The sequence below is a fragment of the Pecten maximus genome, chromosome 6 (genome assembly GCF_902652985.1).
Source record: "Pecten maximus chromosome 6, xPecMax1.1, whole genome shotgun sequence".
Lineage (NCBI taxonomy): Eukaryota > Metazoa > Mollusca > Bivalvia > Pectinida > Pectinidae > Pecten > Pecten maximus.
In genome coordinates, this window is record NC_047020.1 from 41510934 (window position 1) to 41534956 (window position 24023).

The following is a 24023-nucleotide window of genomic DNA, read 5'->3' on the forward strand; positions in this document are numbered from 1 at the left end:
CGTAAAGACGAGGACAGACTTAAGATCGAAGTGACTGAAGCGTTTGTATCAGATAACATATAAAACAGTTTAACATGATTTAAGAAATTACCTTAGATTAGTCTAATGAAAAGGACAAATTGACAGCGTGGGCCGATCCCTGATCGAAGAATTTCAAGGTTTCAATTGATAATCATAAAGAGTATAACGCATATACCATCTGTAGCCGTTTACCCGTTCAAATATTTGAAATTTGGTGAACTTTCATTCTCTACACTTGGTTTCGGCCCAGGTTTTATTGACTTTTTATTTTGGATTTCCACGAGAGTGGCTCCAAGATAAGTCCCTGATGGACGTAGCAGTTGTATGATGTACTCTGACATGCTATTTACTTTCTGACGTGTAGTGTATCTATGAGTTAAATGACAACGTTCAGTGTATCAACATGTCGTTCTATTGCGAGATATACAGGACAAGCAAGCAGCTATCCTCAGCATAGGGAACCATTTTGTATTTTGAATACAGAATATATAACATGTTGAAAATACTAATCAAAGTTAGAAATATCTATTTTTAAAGAAACGAATGATATAATATCGCATACATGCATTTTTAAAAAGCATTGTTCTCTCCACAATAATCTGCTTTTCCAATACAACGTTTCCTATAGAATATATCTTGTGGCTTTTAAAATCTGAATTTGATACATTGTTTCCATGAGCATTCCGTTACTAGTTCCTTAATGACTCGACAATTTATCACTAGCCATCCACGTCTGGGTTGCGAGTTCCAAAACCTGGCACGTCCTTAAATTACTCTGGCTGTTGATAGGACATGTAACAAAAACAAACATACCTTAATGACTTGCATCGTCAATAGACTGTTTAAAATTATGCACAAACTATTGAGATATTTATTCCAATTTTCTGAGATTCATTATTAGGTGCGATGTCCCTTCCATATATTGGTTTTTAAAATGACCCTGGTTGGTACGAGGAAATAAATCCCAAAGGAAAACAAATGAATCATAATATTATTGATATTAGTGTTGTATGTGCTTTAAATCACATCAGCCTTACCCCAAAAATGTTTTTTCGTAAAGCTTCAAAGTACATTGACTTGTTGCAAGAACGTAATACATGTAATATGCAAAATTAGAGTAAACAGGCAAAAAGAGCTTAAAAGTATCTAATGTTACTCCCAAAATAAAACGATGTGTCCCGCATGTTTTAAGAATTAATTTGGTTTCACGGTAAAAACTCTTAACATTGTACGGAGACGTGAATGATTGAAAAGTTAACAAAATTAATATAATCTTTACAACCCTTGAGCGGATGACATTTAGAAGCACATTAACACTGATCAATAAAATGGAAAGTATATTCAAATAACAGAGTCTTAGGACGGTGATTTTTATGTGATACTTATCGAAACTAATCCTTCGAAACACGTTAAACGACCAGATAAGTGATTCGTAAAGTGTCAGTCAGGCTCATCTCATGTCATTGGACATGGCAGACTTCGTAACTATTTTCTCGTTAGAAAATTCCAACATAAAATAACTATTAACAATGAAGACTGTGTTGCAGCATGAGTTAGCATCGGGAAAAGCAGAGAAATTATATACTTTTGGGCCAATTATTAAACATCTGAGACACTGCTTGCATATTACGTTAATGATCTACGCCAGGTGCTTAAGTTGCTTCAATTTTTTGTCTCGGTAAGAAAGGTCATGTGCCCTTTCCCTCGACTTAGACGAAGTTAAAGCTATAAAGTTGATAATGTATGCTGTCTGACTGACGTTAGTTTCAAAGATGCCGACAAGAACAGGAGCAAACGTTGTGAGTATGTCATGCAGCGTCTGGTGTGCTAATCTACCGTGTAAGGTTGACATTTCAGTGTGACGTCACTATAAAAACATACCTCAGTTGTCCAAATATTTGGCGGCACCGTCGTTAAATGATCTTTCTGTATAAATATGACGTCAGCAATATCACACATGATATTCTCTGTCTTACTTTTAATTCTTGGTTTTCCATACTATGAATTTCCAAAATTTTGATTATTAAGCGTTTAATTTAAGAGGGATTACCGGTCCAAAGTTAAATAGATGCTATATAGTAGGAATCAAATTAATGTACATACTTTGATAAAATATTGTACATTTGTCATTCCTAGTAAGATCTAGATATGCAGCCCATCGTGCTTTTGCAGACAATGTTTGCATCATGACTTCTAAACACAGGGGCGTTAAGACTCTAGGATGACACAAATGATTTCCATGCATATGCGAAATAAATACTGGGAAAACTAACTCATCAAGAAACGTTTTGATTCAATATCAAGGTAAATTATGTAGTTTTAGAAATATGAAGATGAATTAGTTTAAGTCATTCAGGTCGGGAAAGGTGAGACAAATATACTTGTCTATTTCACAGAATTCAGTTGTTACCTAAGGTCAATGCATAAGAATGGAAAATGAATAACGGCGGATTTATGTTGCTTTTTAGTAAATTTAAAGTATATTTGGAACATATTCAAAATATATACGTAAACAAATAAGAACACTTATACTGCAATTGTAGATGTTATAGTAATGTTACACTAAAGTTGTACTAAAAAGTCCCTATTCTCATTTTGATGTTGGAACATTTCCGTGATCAAGTCAAACTCATTGGCATATTGTTGGCCAAAAAGTGATAATGTGTTAAATGTAAGAAGTATGTAATGGCCGAATGGTGTTTGTTTTCTGGTCATGCCGGTATGGACATAAATACATCACACATATAGTAAACCATTCTGTTAGTGCCGCACTGTCTGTATGTTTACATTCTGAACATTTAGCTTTCAGTAATTAAAGTAAAAGCGTGCTCTAATCATTAACGCGTTTCGGTCAATAAAGTGATGTTGACGAAGCATCAGCACTTCCACAATGCTATATCCTTTGTGCGATTGATTCTAAGCTATTCACTAAGATATTGGAAGTAGAATGTCAAGCGTTACATTGACAAATAGATAAATGGGGATATCACAAACAAATCACGTGACAACAATTGTATTAGTAAACATGGTGGGGGTTACTTAGTATGCATTTGATAGGGGGCTCGAGTTGTAAAGTGGCGGCGCCCACTGAACACTGAACACAACTTCATTTAAACGTACATAAATGTCAAATTTTGTCATGATTTTGCCTTGCATACGGTGATATGAACTTTGTATATAGCCAGCGCCGTCCAATAGCTTTCATTTTATTATGTAATCTGCGATGACTCTAATATCACCTACTATGTCTAATAGAAAGTGCCTCGACGGCTGACCATTTGTAAAATGTATACCAACATATGCTAGGAAATATACAAAAAATGAATATTTGATATGCCTTAAAGAACCATATTTTCAGTTCTAGATGTTGGCGATGACATTCTAAAATGCTACACTGTAGGTCGCCATCATATGTCGATGACATAATTCCCCACCGTGACAATGCTATGATGTCAAAAAGGTATCCTGGATGAGACACAGTTAAACAAAAACAAAAAAAGATAGAAAATTCTAGGAATCCGCAATGATGATAGTGGTCTTAAGTGTTTATACCTATGAAGCGACTTGGGAAACTAGAAAGAAATGTCAAAATCTTCATGCTTACATTCACTAGCCTATACTTTCATTCGTATTCCAAGATATGTGCATGAACCATCCACGCATGAGCTTCGCATTTAGGCATTTTACATAACATGATAACACACAGTTTCTAGAAGGCATAGTACAGTAAAAAAAACCTTCATATGTATATTCTTACCTCCATCAACCTAAAAGGTTACCCCTGTCATTTGGTAAATTTGACTAGGTTTAATGATTGAGCTTTAATATGGCAGCAAATCATCGCGAGGATGAATACTATCTAATATCTAAACCAAATGAAAATTTGTGTGTTTCATTGACCAGTAACAATAGAATATCTTGTTTCATAATGGAATATTTGATTGTACTATCACTACTGAAAATAAGAAAAACGTGGCGTTGTCGACTTCCTTTGTGATGTTATAAGAGGCACGTTAAACGTGCCTGAAATCAAGGATTGACTTAGACAAATACTGAAATAATGTCGAGAGAAGTGTTCAGTGCTAGCAACTGCTAACGCTTGCATCATGTACATGTAAGTCTGTTCTATTTATATCATCGCCTGGTGTTTCTAGAATAGCTGCATCTTGGCTAAACTCACTTAATCAGTTCTTAGGTTGTTAAACCCGCCTTCTTTAGATATCTCATTAACGTCTGGTAAAGGCTTTGTTCAATTATGTCAAAACGTAGGCAGTCGTAATCGTTTTAAACAAACAGCAAAATAAAAATGTTTTTTCATCAATTACGTGGAAACAATTTATAAAAAAAACTTTAAAGAAAGAAAAATTACGTAACCCGAGAAAGTCATATAAAGAAGAATGAAAGTTCGACTGAAGCACCGGAAGCTAAGCTCGGTAAAAGCAATATTGCAAGAGAGATAAAAAAAAAATGGAAATGCCAGCTGCACTCGGCATCACCAATCGCGTATGAACTGTTCAAGGCACCGTTGATAGGAAGCTCCGTGTTAGATAGGCATCGGGAACGGTTGCTAGGATAACTTACCAACATGAATGAAAGGTGTGTTTGTTTCAGTAATTATATCTTGATAGGATCGTGCGATTAGTTTGATCAGGAAATTCAATGTAATTTGATAAATTACTACTAAGACACGAACTCAAATCAGTTTTGATATCGGTATTTTTCCCTTTTACCTCCTGCAGTGAATACAAATCTTTGATTTCCAGTAATTAAGAAAATTAAATGTATGCAATACGCATTCGTTACGTGAAAATCGGACTATAAACACGTGGAAAACTTTTAAAACAAAAATAAAAGAGCCGCCATACGATTTTCCGTTAGAACTAGCAAGGATCCTTTACACTGAATACATACTATCCGTCCTTTATTAAAGTTCTAAAACAATTATAAAACGGAGCAATTGATTCTACATCTGATCAAATAAATAGGAGCATCATTTGGTGTCCAGATATATGACGTTGATAAAACAGATCTACGTAAGCAAGCACTTCCTTTAGTTTTAATTATATTGGCCCCATCAACTATCAAGTCAGAACTGCCATCGCAGTAACAAAATGGCGGCGCGTTTACTAATTGATTTCGTTTTGATGAGATAAATGGAGTTGAAGTGAGGATGACTTTGGTGTATAATTCCCGAGGCAATACTACTCGCCGTCACAGTACCTGTAAGGCTCAATACACGGCGAGAGTACACCTGCATTAATGATTTCCTTCAGTCTCATCAAACTCTCCCAGTAGGAAGTATGTTATTTCTACCTTAGTAGAACACTGGGGAACTTAGGTAATGGAGATGTATCTTTATAATTTCCATATCTGTTACAAAATACATAATGTGTTTTACTACAATTTCCCGTTAAATTAAATGTAATTGATGTAACTTTATTGTCTTCCTTCTACAATTTTAGAAACCATTAATCATATATTCACTTTTGGAAATGCGATACATAAATATAGAAATTTAATGCATTTTACAGCAATTACACGCTGTATCATATCTTACGCAGTTTAAGTGATACATATTATTTTACGTGACTGTTTAATCGTTTTTGAACAGGCACTTGTCGTAGTAACATTATTGCTTTTCTAAAGTGATGTTCATAAGCATTGTTACACAGACGTCACTCAAAAACACCCACCCCTGTTTGCTCTTTTGTCTAATGTCAATATTTTCTCTCTTGTATTATAATGCGTCCTTCAAGCAAAATCAATGAGTTCAGACGTCCGTGTCATGACATTGAAAATGGCAATCTTCCCTATTAGAACGATTTGTTGTCAGATCAGGCACTCGTTAGCTATTATCGTATTATCTATCCGCACAGGTATAATTTTTAGATATTCTAAAATATTTATCGACATATTAGATCTCAATATAAACACTACCACAAGGTTGAGAACAGTTTACAACTGGTCGTGGAAATTTGACTTTAATTTATATATCATAAAGTTTATGAAGCTTAACGGATACGAGAGTCTTGGTTCAATAAACAGAACTCTTCCTATGGCTATAGATCTAGAATATGGTTTTACACCGAGTACCACTGTGAAATGTTATATTATTAATTGTGTTTTATAAATAGTATAAGTTCCGGCGTTGAAACGGAATATTTAATTTACCATTATTGATATGAACATCTATCTCTATATATGTACATAATAATTATGTCCATATTGATTTCACTTACCGTTATAAACATATACACAACCTGGTACCAGTATGCCATCTTCGTATACGTGAAATGTTTTGTTTCCTTAACGTTAGTTATTGCTGGCTGCATTCCCCCTTCTCAGGATCTTTGATACATCATGAAAACGCTTGTAAAACCCCATGCTAACATTGTATATATATTAATTTACTTTCGAAGTTATTCTAAACATTGTATAAAGACAATATAACTTATTATTTCCTATTGATTTACAGCAACCGTTTGATTGCTCATCATACCAGTACATCGGGATTACTGTATTTTGAAAGTTAGACACCCGCTTAAAATATTCCATATGTTTATTGTATGTAAAAAGTCTCATTTTTCAGAAATTTGAAGACAATTTAAGTACACAGTGGTTAGGATCACCCAAAGAATAATATCTATATTTTAAGACATCAGTAAATGAGGGCACCTGGACCAAGGCAGGAAACGCCAATAACTCCTAGGTACTCAAACCCTGGAGATAATTATTTTATTCAGTGTTTAAACCAACCTGATGAGTTTAATTCCCTATAATTTAGCTATTTATATAGGTATACGTATTATTAAATTGACACATCATCTTCTCCATTTGACTGTGTATATACGATCACAAGTGCATTTTACAAGACACTTGCCAAGCATATCGTTTTGGATACTCCATCTGTTTTACTGTCATCAGCGGAACACGACTTAATATTAATTGAGATGAAAGGATTTATTGTGTTATAGTATCGAGATGTACAGTATATGCAATTTGGCACAAGCTATACGTATATGTAATTTCACCTTACATAGTTTATAATATGCTACGATAATCCATTCTTGTGTCGTATACGTTTGCAAATATCCAATACAATCGAATTCGTAATTCCAATCAAAATATAGATTTACCGTAATCATAGTTATGTAAAAAGTAACCTTTACACATACATGCTATTTTTTCATAGGTTTAAGTTTAATATATAAACTTATGAGGTTAAATACTGAAACGTCATAAATGACTAAATGACGTATTACTAATATGAAAGTAAGTTATATAATATTTAATTATTAAAAAAAAAACTGAATCAAAACACAACCATATGTAAACCTCTATATAAAGAATTTGTATACTTACGGTCAGCGTACACAGTTACCAGTCCGGCCATTAGGTAATACCCTATACACGTTGTCCAGGCCATGTCGGTGATAACGTCGTCCTAACGAATTCAAAAGAAACATTCACCAATCCACGTGTATTTCAGTAAACACTGCTGAAGAAAATAATTCTCACGGAGGAAAGTATTTCAATACTTAATAATTCCATAACGCAACGAAGGGGAAATTCTTGTTCAAAAATAAATGTCTTTTGAAAGAGAGGGGCGGAGCTTCCCAAAGGACTGCTCTGATTAGTTGATAATCTATCAGCGCGTGTACCGTGCGCGTGCCTTTCTGTCTTCGCTGATTTAAAATGTGTACCAAACATTCATATGCTGGCTTTGATAGTTTGCAATCCGTCGGTATTATGTATATATTATTTACCAGATGTATTGTTCATAAGCGGTCCTCCAATGTAAACTTTAATAAAGATATATCAGATATCAGATAAAAAAAAAAATGGAAGCTAAAATCACTTTGTATCATCCATTGGCATATACAACTCAGTATGCTGTTTTGATTAATTACGCCGTTCTTTAGTAATATACTGCCAGGAATTAATACTCCAGATCTCTGATAAGACACTCCAAGTTTGATAACGATCCAGGAAGGTCTACTGAGACGCATACACTGAAATATAAACAATAAAAAATCTTATTTACAACTGTTTTCGATAAACACAATTAATCAAATCCTTCCAATAGGGAGACAAAATCTATCATTGATTACACAGACAAATTAAACTGGAACTGTTGAAACTCCTAGGCGAATGAGAGAGGCAACCGCCCACTATCGCTGACACTTTGGTATAAAGTGTTTGCAGTGAACACTGGTATTTGAGTTGGTACATATTTAATCATGGAACTCCAACGGCAATGTAAGGTGTATATTCGTCGATACACGTGAATCGGGAGTATGTTGACTTGTTGACATACAAAGAAAATCAATTAAGTTATTCTGTTCCTTTTATCCTAAGCATTAATAACATGTAAGCGGTAGGTGTGAAGTTTGAAATCAATACATTTTTACAATAATAAAACATGGATAGCTATATTTGTAACATTTCGAAGTCGAACCATGAACAGCTCATTGTAATGTACAGTATAAATGTATACTTAGTACAAATCCATATTCCTCATATTCCATAACCCACGGTGGATTCATTCGAACATAGCAATATCACCAATTTTGAACAAGAGGCTAACACTGTTCCACGACCTAGTATTAACCCCGCGTTGACTAAATAGACAAAGGCCGACACAGAAGTGGTGTCTATATATACTCTGAAGATGACTTACCGCTACGTGTACACGCTATATGGTGACACTCTGACTCGTTTCCCATGTGGCCAGGCCTCGCCTGTATAATCCGACTTGGGTGACAAACCTCTAGGTGATGCTGAAAGATTAACCCGTTTAACAGAATCGCACATGCTACCTTATCCACTACGTCGTGTCGTCTTCGATAATTGATTACAAGTCACACCTACATATAATGTTGATCACATACAATGTCCATAAGGGAGGGAAACAAGATCACAGCAACAGCACCAGGCGGTTCTGGGTATACTGATACTGTCCATAGAAATAATTTTGGTCTTGAACACCAAGGGCATATCAATTGATCTTTTGAAAGAGGTATGTTAGGATGTTAAATGAGAACAGATTGATAAGATATAAATACTGATTTTAATTAAAATGCATATTACGATTATTTTGTTTTATTGTAATATCAGAAGAGAGCATTTGAAGCACACCACTGCTACGCAATGATCAATGAGACTTTTAAACTGATACCTGAAATAGGTACGGAAGCATTCTACGTGAATTTTTCCCATCAGTTGCCAATCGATAAACAAGCTTACAACGGCATTGAAAGCGGCTTCTCGCTGGTATATTCGATCCACGTGTTTGGATTGCAGACTCTCAATATCATAAGCAAACCATGCTTGTTAGCAAGTTTTGTCATCATTCGCTCAGTGTCAGCAATCTACCGGTCTTTATCTGACAACACAACCGTGGATGCCTCATTACACCATGTGAATGGCAGAAATGGGCAAGCATTGTTTTCCGGAGTTGTTACGGAACATAGCCAGACTTTGTAAAGCCGGTGTCATGAACAGTAAGATGAATATAGCACTATGATATGACTGAACAAGCTCGAGTTTCTAATTAGCAAAGACAATATATAGAGAATGTGTATTATAATAACACTGTAAGAGACATAATTACATAGAAATAAGTACAAAATAATTTTTCATCGAGTTTATAATGGTTGTCCAATGTAAAATGTAGAGCACAGAGAATAAACCATTACCGGACAAGTGGGTAAAACAAATAAGCTCGATTTTGGTTCTTTATTTAACCAAGCGTCAATTTAAGTAACTCAGGGCCAATTACACCTCATTAGACAAACACAAAACAGAGTACATCAATCTAAAATTAAAACGTTGAAAACATTATGAAGATAATTATCTATGATATTACAATTATTCATATAACACGCCGATTCAGGATTTTATCCTCGCTTGAAAAAATGCGCCCTGGATAGCCTGGAAGTCCACAAACTTCTTCTATGTAGGAGACTATGATAAGTTAAAATTAAAAAATTGAAAACAAGATAATTATTTTAGAAATTACAGTTATTCCTATTATACGTTGGTTAAGGGTTTTATCCTCGCTTGAAAAATGGCGGCCTGGATAATTTGGGAGTCTACATGCTTCTTTTATTTAGGAGACGGTGATTAGAGAAAATTGATGTGTATCCCCAATGTATAACTTCTATATTGCTTTCCTTTTTTGGTCTGGTCTTTCTATGTTCTGTCCCTTGCTTTCGTCTGTTGTTCCCTCAAAGAACTACTCATGTTGTGATCATTGTAGTTGAGAGGACGTTAACCCTGTACATAAGAAACATGTAATGTCTGTGCAAGTTTGACATTTTAGGAACAAGAGAATAAGTTAATTATTTCATTAGCCTCCCAAGGCTAGCATGTACGATCAATTATAATGATTCTGTCACAGAAATCAGAAATGATGCTGACTTGCATACTGCTCATGATTAGATAGTTACTATTCCGTTGCCATTTTAGTTTCTGCTAACAGATATCCTACTAAAGCACACACAATTTCGCCTACGGTTGGTACTTCAGGATGACCGTCATTGAGTTGTGTTTCGTCCTTGTGAAATAAATAAGATACATTTTTTGATGTATCAGCAATTTTATCCCCTTAGGAGGAGTGGCATTAGAAACATGCCTGTTGACATAATTGATAAGATGCGACATAATTTAAGATATTTACATCTTCTAATTATCGCAAACAAATAGCTTTCCGGATGTTGCTCATTATGATGCTTTGACATTTTCCTGAAATTTGAAGTATTATTTAATGTTCTTTGCTTGATGTGCTTGATGTGCAGCACTGTGAAGGACTACAGATGTCTTGTCAATTCAGTTGCCTTCATGGTTAACAAAGATTGATGCCCCGGAAACTTATCTGCAACACAAAACTGCAGCAAATGAGCCCATGGTTGACTCCATAAGCCAAAGGAGCATCGTCCTTAAATAACCAAAATGTGTGGACTCTAAAGAGTAAACAAACATGGAAAGATAATGTTTGTTTGAAATGCCGTCGGCAAACAAATTTCATACATTTTGTGAATTCAATAGCGATTAGACAACACTTTCATTATAATTATACTTAACGCTTAACTTAAAGATGTGACTTATGCGGGACATTGTCGGTATCAGATGCAAAATATATAGAGAAAAAAAAGATAAACACATTCTCTCCTTTACAACTTAAATCATAAACACTATGTCACGTAACTGACAAACTTCATTCAGGTAATCTTGGTTTTTGTAGATATTCAACAAAAAACAACATACTACTATATTCCGTATTGTCTGGATGGCGGTGTTGTAATGTAGAAAATGTATTCCTACTTGTGACATGCCGTGTTGAAAGACTCGTTTCATGTATGGTGGAATATGTTATTCTATAATTCTATGTGAAGCATTTGCACAGTGACGAATAAGAATATGTGAAGACAAAGGGTCGTTGATGTTTATCAAGGGTCGTTTACGTTTATCAGGCGTCGTTTATGTTTATCAAACGTCTTTTATGTTTATCAAGCGTCGTTTATGTTTATCAAGCGTCTTTTATGTTTATCAAGCGTCGTTAATGTTTATCAAGCGTCGTTTATGTTTATCAAGCGTCGTTTATGTTTATCAAGCGTCGTTTATGTTTACCAAGCGTCGTTAATGTTTATCAAGCGTCGTTAATGTTTATCAAGCGTCGTTAATGTTTATCAAGCGTCGTTTATGTTTATCAAGCGTCGTTAATGTTTATCAAGCGTCGTTAATGTTTATCAAGCGTCGTTTATGTTTATCAAGCGTCGTTTATGTTTATCAAGCGTCGTTAATGTTTATCAAGCGTCTTTTATGTTTATCAAGCGTCGTTAATGTTTATCAAGCGTCGTTAATGTTTATCAAGCGTCGTTAATGTTTATCAAGTATCATTTATGTTTACCCAGCGTAGTTTTTGTTCATCAAGCACAGGCAACATCTTAGATTGGGCATTGCGAAGAAATAAGTATGATGCATTGTTTTGTTTCTTTCTCATTTAAAAAAAAGTTCTTCTGCTTAAAGCTTGTTTTCAGTAATATATACGGAAATACTCATACACCATATCATTAAGGTATAAGTTGAATGATGACGACTGAAAACAAACAAATGTTAGTTTGAGGCTATTGCTATTTTCAACGCAAAGCCAGATATCTCACGCAGCCATCATAGACTAGACACATATCCAGTTGTCAAAATGTCAGATTTATGAAAATGTCTCGTCTTCCTCTATGACCTGGGAGAGCGGTTTGCACGTCAAATAGTGAACAAAAATGATAACCTCTCACATCCCAGTCTGGAGACGATTTATGACACCCTTATCAGGGACTTCTCCTAAATGGTGACCGTTTTATACAGCCATGCTCTCCTTGGACCATTAAAATCCAATATAAATATCCCAAATCGGACAGTATCCACTCTCGAGTTTCTGAGGCCTGCAACATTAGGTGTCTCCTCTCCATTCGTGTTCTCTATCGACGGTCGTTCCATCGTCTTCCTTCTCTCGGATTTGCTGTTTGTTCCATGGAGCCCAACTACAGAACCAATTGATTATCTCTGATATCGGGGGCTTGCAACAATTTGGGGGCAAACGCGATACATCACCAACGTGCACTAATGATCTGTAGGTCTGTTGGTTACATACACACAAAAAAAGACCTACAGTAACCAATATTGTGTCTAGTTTTTATTGTTGTGTTTTTGTTGTTTTTGTTTTGTTTTGTTTTTGTTTTTGTGTATAGAAAAGATATAATAGGTATGGTTCTATCATTCATAGAATATAGCTTTTTGTGTAACGAATCACTTGAAAACGGAGTAACATCTAATCTTAAAGAATCCAATTAGTAACTTGATAACTTGTGTTAGCAACTTCAGTTAAGAAAACAATAATGTTGACATATGAGATATAATCTTTGTTTATTTAACAATTGAAAAAACACGTTAAATCAACTGATATCAATCGCTCTTGTTGGCCCTGATGGAAGCTCGGGAGGTGTCACACCGTGGATGGAAACCGCGGAGTACCCGAGGGAAAACCCACGCGGTTGGGCAGGTGACCCCATACCTTTTCACGTCCGATCCGGGATTCGATCTCCGGGCCCCTAGGTGAAAGACAGGTGATACCACTGTGCCACCCGACCACCCAATGTTACTATTTACAATTGATGCTTGCGGTTTTTTTTTTTTTTTTTTTTATTTCACCTAAATGAATACAGCGAAAATAGTTCGTAAAGCAACATTATTTACCTTATTAAAGCTCCAATTTCAAATTCGGCATCTAAGATATAACTAATATTTTGTTCTTATTGTGGTTTTTGTACACGTAGATTTGTGAATCGCGTTTATGTTGGATCTTTAATGAGATATTTATGTAGTTAAACTAATTCAATTAAATCTTACGTGGAATTAAGAAAGTTTCCTGTATCCTTTCAATATATTCGAAATTTCTACGTACTCTGCAAAATAGAGATTGAAGCGTAAAATCGATGTACTCGTTGCAGCAACCTAGCCATCAAAACGAAATAGGTCCATGTTCCTTCTTTTAGCTTAAAAAGTCTCCATTCCAATTGCATTTCTAGTAGTATTTTCGGAATATGCTGTTTTTCTATCTGATTAGGAAAAAAGTTCCCAAAATAAAGAGCACATTTTTAAAAAGGCCAAATTGAATACAGATCACTACAGTATTTGTGAAACACTTAATTTCAGTGAGGAACACAAGGAATATACAACTGGTATGTAAATTCTTGTGTAATGTCTATACTTACATGTTTGCCTAGTTACAATAGGCATAACGCCTGCCTAGCTGTCAATATTAATGAAATTGTTTCACGTGCGAGACATCAATCATGCTAAACGTTCACGACAAGTGCGTATAGAGCTTAAATTGAAATTTTGAGCAATTTCTACATGTTTGATATAATCATCTGCTGATTGACACAGAAGAACTCTCCCCTCAGGAGGTAATTTTAGCCTAACCCAGAAATCCATCGATAATTGGTGAGTTTAGTCGACGTTGGTTACGTGTTTGCAACCGGTATGAATGACACTGCTTACAATTCCCAAGTTCCTTGCTTCAAGTGTGCCAGTAGCTCCTGAATCTTTAAACCGGTTCATTTCAATAATGCATAATCATACGTAGGTGTTGCTAATTGAAATGACTATAGGCTTTGTCATTTTTAACAGACAACATTTGCACTGTTTCGTTTCAACAGAAACATAACCTTTGAAAACCACTTGGAAGTTAATCATAATAAAACTAGCAAATAATTCTAGAATCAGACATTTTACCAGGCGTTGTGCTTATATGACAGTCAGGGTTGTAGAGAAACAGGTAGGCACGTTAATTAAAAGTTAACAAACACCACGGCATTGCGTAATTGGCAATTAGGAGGCATGTGAGTGACCAAACTCCTTTCTGTTGCTGACTTTTCATCACTCGAATTTTCTAATCATATTCTTCCTTTCATGTCTTTCTCTTTCTAGTTGTCTTTACCTTTCGTTCCTGTCTTCTCATATCTTAATTGTATTGTCTTCTTTACACCTTATTTGACTCTGTCACGAGCACGTTGAACCTATGCCAAACAAACACTGTGGACCGCACGTATGTTTCTTGTATGGAGTATATGAGCAAGTCTACCATAACACTCATAAGGTTTTCATATTTAGTGTTGAATATAAACACTAAATACGCTTAATACACGAAGGTCATTTAGCAGCGTCGTTTTGTTATGTTTTGCTATCTATAATATATCAACAAAAAAAGAGAAAAAGTTCATCGACCGCAAAAATATTCCCGACGCACATACTGTATTTCTCGAAAATGCAAAGCTAAACCCTGCGTGAATAACCACGTATTCAGCATTTGTTTGACAACCTTTAAACACGGACGGAGTTGAAAATAGCTTATTCAAATTCCAATAAAAATACATGGTTAAAAAATTGACATGTTTTAGTGTGACCAGTTGACTTGCTTTTAACAGTTAAAATTTTACTTGCGTTCGATGTTTTTGTATTTTGATTAATTATACCTGATACCTTATTACAGGGAAGATGTAAATTAAAGCAAATGTTTATAGACCATGATTGTAATGTGACCAGATTGTAATCACGTCCGTGATTCGATGTAAACGCACTTCACAGAACCATAAAAAGACAATTCGGACAAAATTCGCAAAATAAACATATTTACCTAATGCGTATGGTGTTCGTACTACCAAGTGCATTTTATACGACTTGACTGAACTGTGATTTGAACTAATCAGCACCACAAAAAAATCATGTTTTCATTCATCAAAGACAATTTTAAAATAAATGCACAGAGATAGTATTGACCGGGCGTGTGGTGTGATATTTTACTTATCAAATAGGAATGCTTGACGAAACAGGCATACCTTTAGGTAATGACGGACTCTGATGAACTGACGGGGTCAATGGTAGACTGGGAGACTTGATTGTTGCGTGATTTTTCTGGTCATCGTGTGGCGTGAGCAAAGTTGACATGGCGTCATGGTAAGTTCATTTAATTGTATTGGCACTCCGTAGTCTCTCGTCTTGCGTTTAATTGAAGGTTGGGCTGGGATTATTCACTCCGGTCGATTCAATGTCTCGCCAATATTGTCCATCAGTGCATTTCGCTTTGATGGTCGGATCAGTTTACGTTCTGCCTCGTTAATTGCAGAAAAAAACGAGTGAGAAAGAATGACACACTTCCAGATATAGGATTGTTTAGGTTCATCATTCAGAGTCAAAACAAGTTGCCCGATGTGTGAATAGAAGGCTGTAATTTATCTTTTCAATTTCAAATATTTTTTTTTATCTAAGCTGACGAACGAGCAGAAAACACCCATTTATACGTTATTTATAGCATCTTTCGTCTCCATACAGCGATACATACTTGTAGCAGAAGGGAAAAAGACTTACACGTTACATTATTTTCTTAGAGCCATAGATGGGGAAATAGTTTACGGTCAATCAGCAGAAAATTACAGAGAAAGGTCAATGAGACACCGAGACAAAACAAAATATAACGATGGCATCAATATATAGCAGGGATGTAATTTGGTTAACATAAATAAGGAAGAATATGTAAAGTTTGAGAGAAACAAACAATGCTTATGTAAGATAAATGGTCAAAGCCAGAGACAGAGGTACAAGTACAGACAGAGAAATGGAATAATTGGTAGAAGACGAACTAAATCGGAATAGGAGAATTGTATAACTTCACATAATTATTTATGCATCCATTAATGAGTAATTTGACTACGCTGTTCCTTTTATACAAATGAAAAGTGGGAACTCAGTACGATACATACTTTTCCTTTTCTTGAATTAATAATTTACACAAAATAAGATTAGAAATTGAAAACAACACATTTTGAAAGAAACAAAAATTACACTGCAAAGAATGTCGTAATCTTCTTACGGCTTCCAATTTGATAATTGTGTAATCTCAGTTGCAAAACAATCCATAAATGTCGAGTTCGTTTACCAAAGTGAAAGCTTTTCAACATATTCCCATTTTGAGCTCGGTAATTGGATCCTCTCGTATAGTCTATTTTAGCTTAAAATAATAACATCAGATGTTAAAAACGAGTGGGTGTAGCAATTATATTCAATTTTAAATGCATGTCTAAAATAAATTCTTGGAACTTAATCGCTTACCTTGATTCACTGTTTTTTTCAAAGCAGAGATAGATTGGTCTTTGGTAATAAGGTAAAATTACCATGCTCGTCTAGGCTTCATTTATAGGTCTCCCTGTGCCATTCATATACTACACATTAAACCATCATGATAGCCGGGTTTGATTGAAGTAGTGGAAATATATTTGCACCCATTGACGATCAAAACGCCAGGCGATGTGACAATCGTTCAAGCATGAAAATTGAATAGACAGTTGTATGATATTGCATATCAAAGCTCAGATTTGAATTCAGCTGCCGTGCGGCCGATTGGTTATTTAGAAATATCATGAGGGTCGTCAAATTGGATTCAGTTTGACAAGTAAGATAATTCAATGTGCAGCTAGCTGAGTTGTAATACGCTTGGATTAACGTAGCTCAGAAAGAGTCCTCTATAATTTTCATTAGGCTAAAGTGATCAACCAAATAAAGTTGGGAACCAGTGGAAAGCAATGACATTTTAAATATCCACCAATTTCATAATGATATACTTATTTTATTTTTACCTTTTTGTGACATAAGAATGATGCTATAACTAAAACCAGATGCTATCTTTCGCTTCTGCTTAAGATCAGTATGAGGAGTCGACTGTAAATACCGATGATAGGTGGTTATGAGAACACAAACATGTAATTCTAAATGACGAAAATAGCTACTTTGATATTTCAACAATTTCATAATTGCATATTTGTGTTGTTTGACGTTAAAATAACGCTTTATCTAAACACTGATGTTGACATATATCTTTCGTCTTTGTTTAATAGCAGTGTTTGAAACTTGATTTGGACAATGATGACGGGTGGTAACGAAAGCACCAAGATGTACTTCTAAATGGAGGTATGGGACCAGAATTAATATAACATTTGTGACAACAAAGCTATATTTATTGATGTAGTTAACACCGATTTTTTTTCAAAACGACTGCTACAAGAAATACTTTTCTTACCATAGTAATGCTATTTGAAAAAAAAAATTATACAAATTTATTACTTTAATTTGTTCAGCTATTGTTGATATGTAATAACAATACGTCCATATAATATAATACTATGATATTATGTTTCATAGTGGTTGTTATAGTTCAATGACCGACAGCCAGTTCAGTTTGTGCCACACGCGATGACCTTGAGCGACGTTTGTCGGGATTTTATGTTTTTTGTCTGAGGCGCACACTATTAAGAGCGGTATTTCCAATTCCGAAATGTCATGACATTGATTTGACCTTGTAAATAATTACTCTTCACTATTGTGATATCTGTCATTATATTTGGCATAGAAGTAATGACTAATAGGCTGTCGTGGTCTGCGGAACGATGAGGTTATGTGAATCTACAGATGGCGTGCCAGGAGCTGACTGCTACATATAAAAAGAGACATTGGTGCCCACACACGGACAGATATGTCATAAGAGTAATTCAAAATCTACCATGGTATTTATAACTAACTCAGGGTCACAATATTCCACGCCATCATAAGAGGATAAACATGAAAAATAACACAAAAGTAAAACAAAAAACAAAAAAAAACATAACAGAATTTGTGTAGTTGAAAATTATGCCACAATGTCATTAATGAGGGAAAACAGATTATACGCCTTACAGGAGATTAAATTTAAACTAAGGCTCCTGTATGACACTACATAAGGCTCCTGTATGACACTACATGAGGCGACCCCCCCACACACACACCTCAATGGTCGGGGTAGTTTCCCATCTGTCTTCGGAATGGGGGTCATTGAAGAGAGTCCATGAATAATGCCCGCTGTATCAAACCGCAAGTTGGTCGTAGAAAGGCAACTGTCCTCACATGACCCTAGCTGTTGATTTGACCTTGGCACCCGTCCTCATATGACCCTGGCTGTTGGTGTGACCTTGACATCCGTCCTCATATGACCTTGGCTGTTGCCGTCTCCTTGACACCTGTCCTCATATGACCCTGGCTCTTGATGTTACCTTGACACTCGTCCTCATATGACCTTGGCTGTTGCCGTCTCCTTGACACCCGTCCTCATATGACCCTGGCTGTTGATGTGACCTTGACACCCGTCCTCATATGACCCTGGCTTTTGCGAGGACGTTAAACCCGTAAAAACAAACAAAGCAAACAGACTAAAATGTTTGTTAAATAAAATAATAATAAAGTCGTTGGACAGAAGCCGCAACATTTATGGACCGAACGGATATGCAACACAAATAAACCTTTCACCTTGCCGTTTGTATATGATTACCTCAATGCGTCACAAAACAGTCATTTTGGACCCTAAGTGTGACAAGAGATATCAGATGGATCGCGAACTATTGTTTTATCTGTAATGGTTCGTGGAAATTTGGCCTTTGTTCCTTCTATCTGCTTCATTGTCTAGAATATCGGCATTATCAATCATGCGTTAATATTTCAAATGTCTCTTTTAAAATTGTAGAATACCATACATGGACTAGCTATGAGCAACTCTTCAACTTTTATTTCATTCGAACAGTTTCATGAATACAAAGATACACGTGTGAATGGAGATATTTTGAAGTCCATTATTGGAGATTATGTCATTTATTGAATCGAAGGGCTACTGACCTCCGGTGTGAATTTAGACTTTCTGTCAACGCCTAGGTAGCATCACATAAGGCCCCTAGCGCTACTAACGAATCCCCGATAAAGGAAACAGTTTGGTTATGCAAATGTATTCATTTTCGCTCAAGACAAAGATCCCAGTTGTTGCAATGACGAAAGCAGACTAATTTCGTTTAAAGACAATAAGAAGCCGAATATTATACTAGAGGTCATACTATGAAATAACATATGGACGTCACGAAATCTCCCAGTTGACCAAGGGTTATATCCAAGTATATCTAACCTAATTAAGATTATATATCAATATATCTGCCAAACGTTATAAGACCCGGTAAACACGCGATCTCGCGTTCCTAAGACTCGGACTGATACCATGGAAACATTTGTCATCCTCTCTATTGATACTAAAGATCGTGGATAATGCCATTGAACTGAAATTAGTTGTAAATGCTCAGTACATGACTTACCAATATCTGCTCCATTTATACGGAAACATTGTCCTCTAATCCAATATAATTAGGGATATTAATTTCCATTAGTGAGGTCAATATAAGGGCGGATTGACCCCGCCAGTTATACACGTTATCTAGCCACTTATCGGTCATACTGAAGAAGTGCATTGTTCAAGCTGCCGTCTGGTATATTACAACCAATTCAATGATATTTATTTCAAAGATATGACCCCAAAATGAATTAAATTGTGTGTTAAAGGTGCCGTGTCCGAGTCTGTCAATATGCAGATATTTAATATGGTAAGATTAATGAGCTTTAACGTTGACAGTGATGTGTCGAGGACGACCGAATTGAATGTTATTGATCAATGATGCGGGTGTTGAAAGATGTTAAATCGTCCAATCTGTGACACATACTTGATTATATTGGATGGTAATGTTACCCCATTAATAAATCTAATTATCAATTACTCTCGATTAAAATACCAGCAACCCTTCCCCTATATTCGTCCTTCACGATGACGGTATGATGGAAAGGAAGACATAGCATACCACTGTGCTTACGACATGACACGCCATTGAAACAGTACTAAACATCGAGCCTCGCGTTTATCTAGCCACTCTATAAAGCTAACACTTTGACTTTTCTCGGAGGTTAAGCAGTACCAAACCGCCAAAACAACAGAAAATACCGACAAAATAACGAAAAAATCATTCTAGTTCAAAATCAGTGAAACGAGGGCAAAATGTTTACAAAAAAATGGATTTGAATGGAGACACTTAAAAAAGGATTAAAATGCGTCAAGGCTGTATGGTAACTCTTCCGTTTATGATTCATTACATATGGGCAATGTTTCTAATAAATATTTAATACGCACCATCTGAGACTTATCTAAATCACAAGGCAGGTAGATGGCTTTGAAATTGCAATCGATCGTTAATGCATATAGAGCTATTCTATATGAAATATTCATAGCATTTAGCAGAGACGGTACATAAGACATCGGTCGAACTCATTGCAATAGTCTTCACACTCTGTTAAAACAAATTGGAAGAAAATGTGTTGCTACTTCAAGATTCCTACTGGAATTTCACAGAGGGCGTTGCTTTATTGACAAAGTGAGATTTCTGGCGCGATATAGCTGTGATTTATGATAAAACGCCCTATTTATTTGATGAATTTTGAAATAAAAACAGGAAAACAATTCCATATGTTATCCTTCTGATGATGAAATACAACGATAAAGCTTAGAGAGTGGGTTATCTATGACTCCATGCCCCCGACAAATATAACTGAGGCTCTTACTCCTTTGAGACAAACGACTTGACTATCTTAGCATGCATGCAAATAAGAGCGGTACTCTTCGCATGACACACTAACGACAACTGGTTGTTTCCTGAACACCAAATATAAGTTATATAAAGGAATACTCATTGCAATTTATTGTTAAAGCACATTGTACCCAACCCGCCATGCTGCCTCCAGTGCAGTGCAGACAATTATGCCAGTCACAATCAATCAAACTTATTTTGCTTTCCTTGAAAATCGTCTTGCTGACGACGGTGAATTTTGATTAGTAGTTTCTTAGAAAAACCCTACTAATCTATCAATTTAGAAGGGATATGTAGTATGGTCATACGCCTGCACGACACGTAAAAATTTATTTTGTTTCTTTGAGAGTCCATGGCTCAAACAATCAAAGCTATTTTTGGTCAGATAAAACCTCAACATCAACATTTTCAAACAGTGATGCATCAGAAATGAAAAGAAAGAAAGAAATCAAAAAAAACCAAACAAACAAAAACCAAACAAAAATAACCAAAAAAAAAACCCCAAAAACAGCAAAAAAACATACAAAAAAAAAACCCAAGAAAACACAAAAAACGGAAGGGGTGTTTGGGTGGGAGGGTGGGGTGGGGTGGGGGGAGGGGGGGGGGGGGGGGGTACACTTACTTTTTTGTCTGTATTTAACATTAGAGCAATATCCAGGGTCATTTGAGGTGGCTATTTAGAAGACGGCGATACGATTATTTACTTGTTACTTAATAGACGCAGAAGAAAAATACTCTATCCAGCAGTCTCCATCTACGACATTACAACTAATTGATTGTGTTATCATAAATATTGTTCCATCACGTTAAGTACTGCAGTTAAATACAGAGCGTCATGATATGCATACTTGAGAGACAAAGAATTTGCTTGCCAAACAACAAGACACGTTTCAGAAATTATATTAAATATTTACATATTTTTCATTTTATTTCAAAACATACAAGTAAATATTTATTCAACAAAAAGGCATAATCGAATCCAATTAATCAACTGCTTCCTGTAATGGTTTATGATAAGTGCACAATGGTTACAGTTATCATTGACAACGATGCAGCGTTGAATAATTCGAACACTTGTTTTTAATTAAGATAAAGTTTGACCTTACAGCACTACATGTAGACAATATACTTGCCGACGTGCTCAGACAATGGTTACGGCTACACGACAAAACCGAGATATCTTTACATACCCGTTACGTCCATGTTCATACCAATGGGGGCCGATAGTCTGCAAAGGAAACAAAACATTTTTATACACATTTCAGAGAAATTACAGAAAATTGATCCTGCAAATGTGACCTCATCAACAAGTGCAATGTTAAAAACTGGTCTCCGTTGAGGCGGATTCTGCCTCCAAAATCAACAGAATGTAATCATGGTTGCTATTGTGTAACGTTGTCTTTGTCGACATTCTGCCGAGTTCTCACACAGCTAAACGCAGTTATTATCTGATTGCGGATTCATCTCGGGAGCCAATGGCAAATTAATATTACCATAGTTGAAAAGCAATAATAACACGAATTGAATTCCACTTAAACTTGCGCTTGTAAAGCTTATTTGAATTCGATTCATAGCATCAACCGACCTAAAGCAATCGGTGATATGGCGTTAGTTATTATGCCTCTTGTGTAATTAATTTTAAAATATACCCGATATTTAACATTAGCATGCCATCTTTTTTTGTACTTAAATGAAATAATAGTTTACACCTAAATTAGCTTTATGAACTTTAAAGAAATGAACGTAATCTAGCCATTCGTTCTATTTTGGTTGGTGAAAATACGCCATGTATAACAGAACCACAACATGTTTGATTGGCGAAAGAAAGACTTTACCTTTATCACTGCACATATTAAAGGGACATCACGGTAAAAACGTTTCAATTTTCAATGAATGTACGCCTTTTGTTCATTTCCAGTTATGTTTCTGTGCTGTCCCAATGTTCACAGTCGATCCTCATGTCCAGCTTGACCACTTGATTTAGTTGGGAATCCCCCTCTAAATTTAGCGCGGAAATTATTTTTAAATCATCACGTAACTGTTTTGAAATCGAGGCAACACAAACACACGATAGTTTACAAGGCGAATTGGATTAGTTGGACAACGATATTATACAGTGGTTTAAATGTTGAATAACACGTTCTGTATATATTCCGGCACATATATTTATGTGTAAATAAGTGTAAACACCGTACATATACAGTACGAGGAGGGTGATTTGGTACTCAAACGCTCACAGAGCGTTTGCGCTGCGCGAGCGTTGGGGATTAAACCCCGCTGCAAACCCGCTCTAATCCCGCGCAAGCGATGTCGCTGCGATCCCGCTCACGCAGCGATTCCGCTCTGACAAGGAAGCAACCCGCTCAGCCAGCGATAAAGATCCGGCAGGCCTGCAAACCCGCTCACGAGGCGATCCCGCTCTGGCGAATTAGCAAAACCGCTCAGCCAGCGACCCCGCTCCGGCGGGCCACAAACCCGCTCACGACGCAAACCCGCTCACGAGGCAACCCCGCTCAGCCCGCGAACCCGCTCACGAGGCGAACCCGCTCACGAGGCGATCCCGCTCCGGCAGGCCAGCAAATCCGCTCATCCAGCGATCCAGCTTCTCTTGTCGCTTCCCTGGAATGGGCATAAGGAATCCTGTGTTTTATGTTACGATGAATAAGGAAAAATTCACATTTCTTCCACCAGAAACGTCTGCAGAATGTAATGTAACGTTTACAAAATGTGTTTCGTAATCACTTGCTTGAGTGATTCTGTAGCGTTAGTGAAGAAATTGATTTGACAAAAATACATTTGATATCTTTGTTATTGTAAAATCACAGAAAATGGGTTTAACACAAAGTTATTTCTTTAAACAACATCTTAAAATCTAAAAGTGTGCATTAACGGTCTCAATAATAATAATGTTCATGTAGTTATGCGACAACGGGCTGGTATACATCGTAAATGTACATTGTAATGAACGAT

At 36.0% G+C, this 24023-nt stretch overlaps 1 protein-coding gene across 1 annotated transcript in view; it reads right to left on the bottom strand.

Moving 5' to 3' along the window:
* The window catches only part of LOC117329807 (carbonic anhydrase-related protein 10-like), a 94242-nt gene extending 85803 nt beyond the window's left edge, over positions 1–8439 (bottom strand). Inside the window, exon 1 of the mRNA XM_033887959.1 lies at positions 7384–8439. Within this exon, the coding sequence (XP_033743850.1) occupies positions 7384–7447 (64 nt within the window). The 5' untranslated portion in view covers positions 7448–8439. The remainder of the gene's footprint in view (positions 1–7383) is intronic.
* Between the last annotated feature and the right edge of the window lie 15584 nt (positions 8440–24023).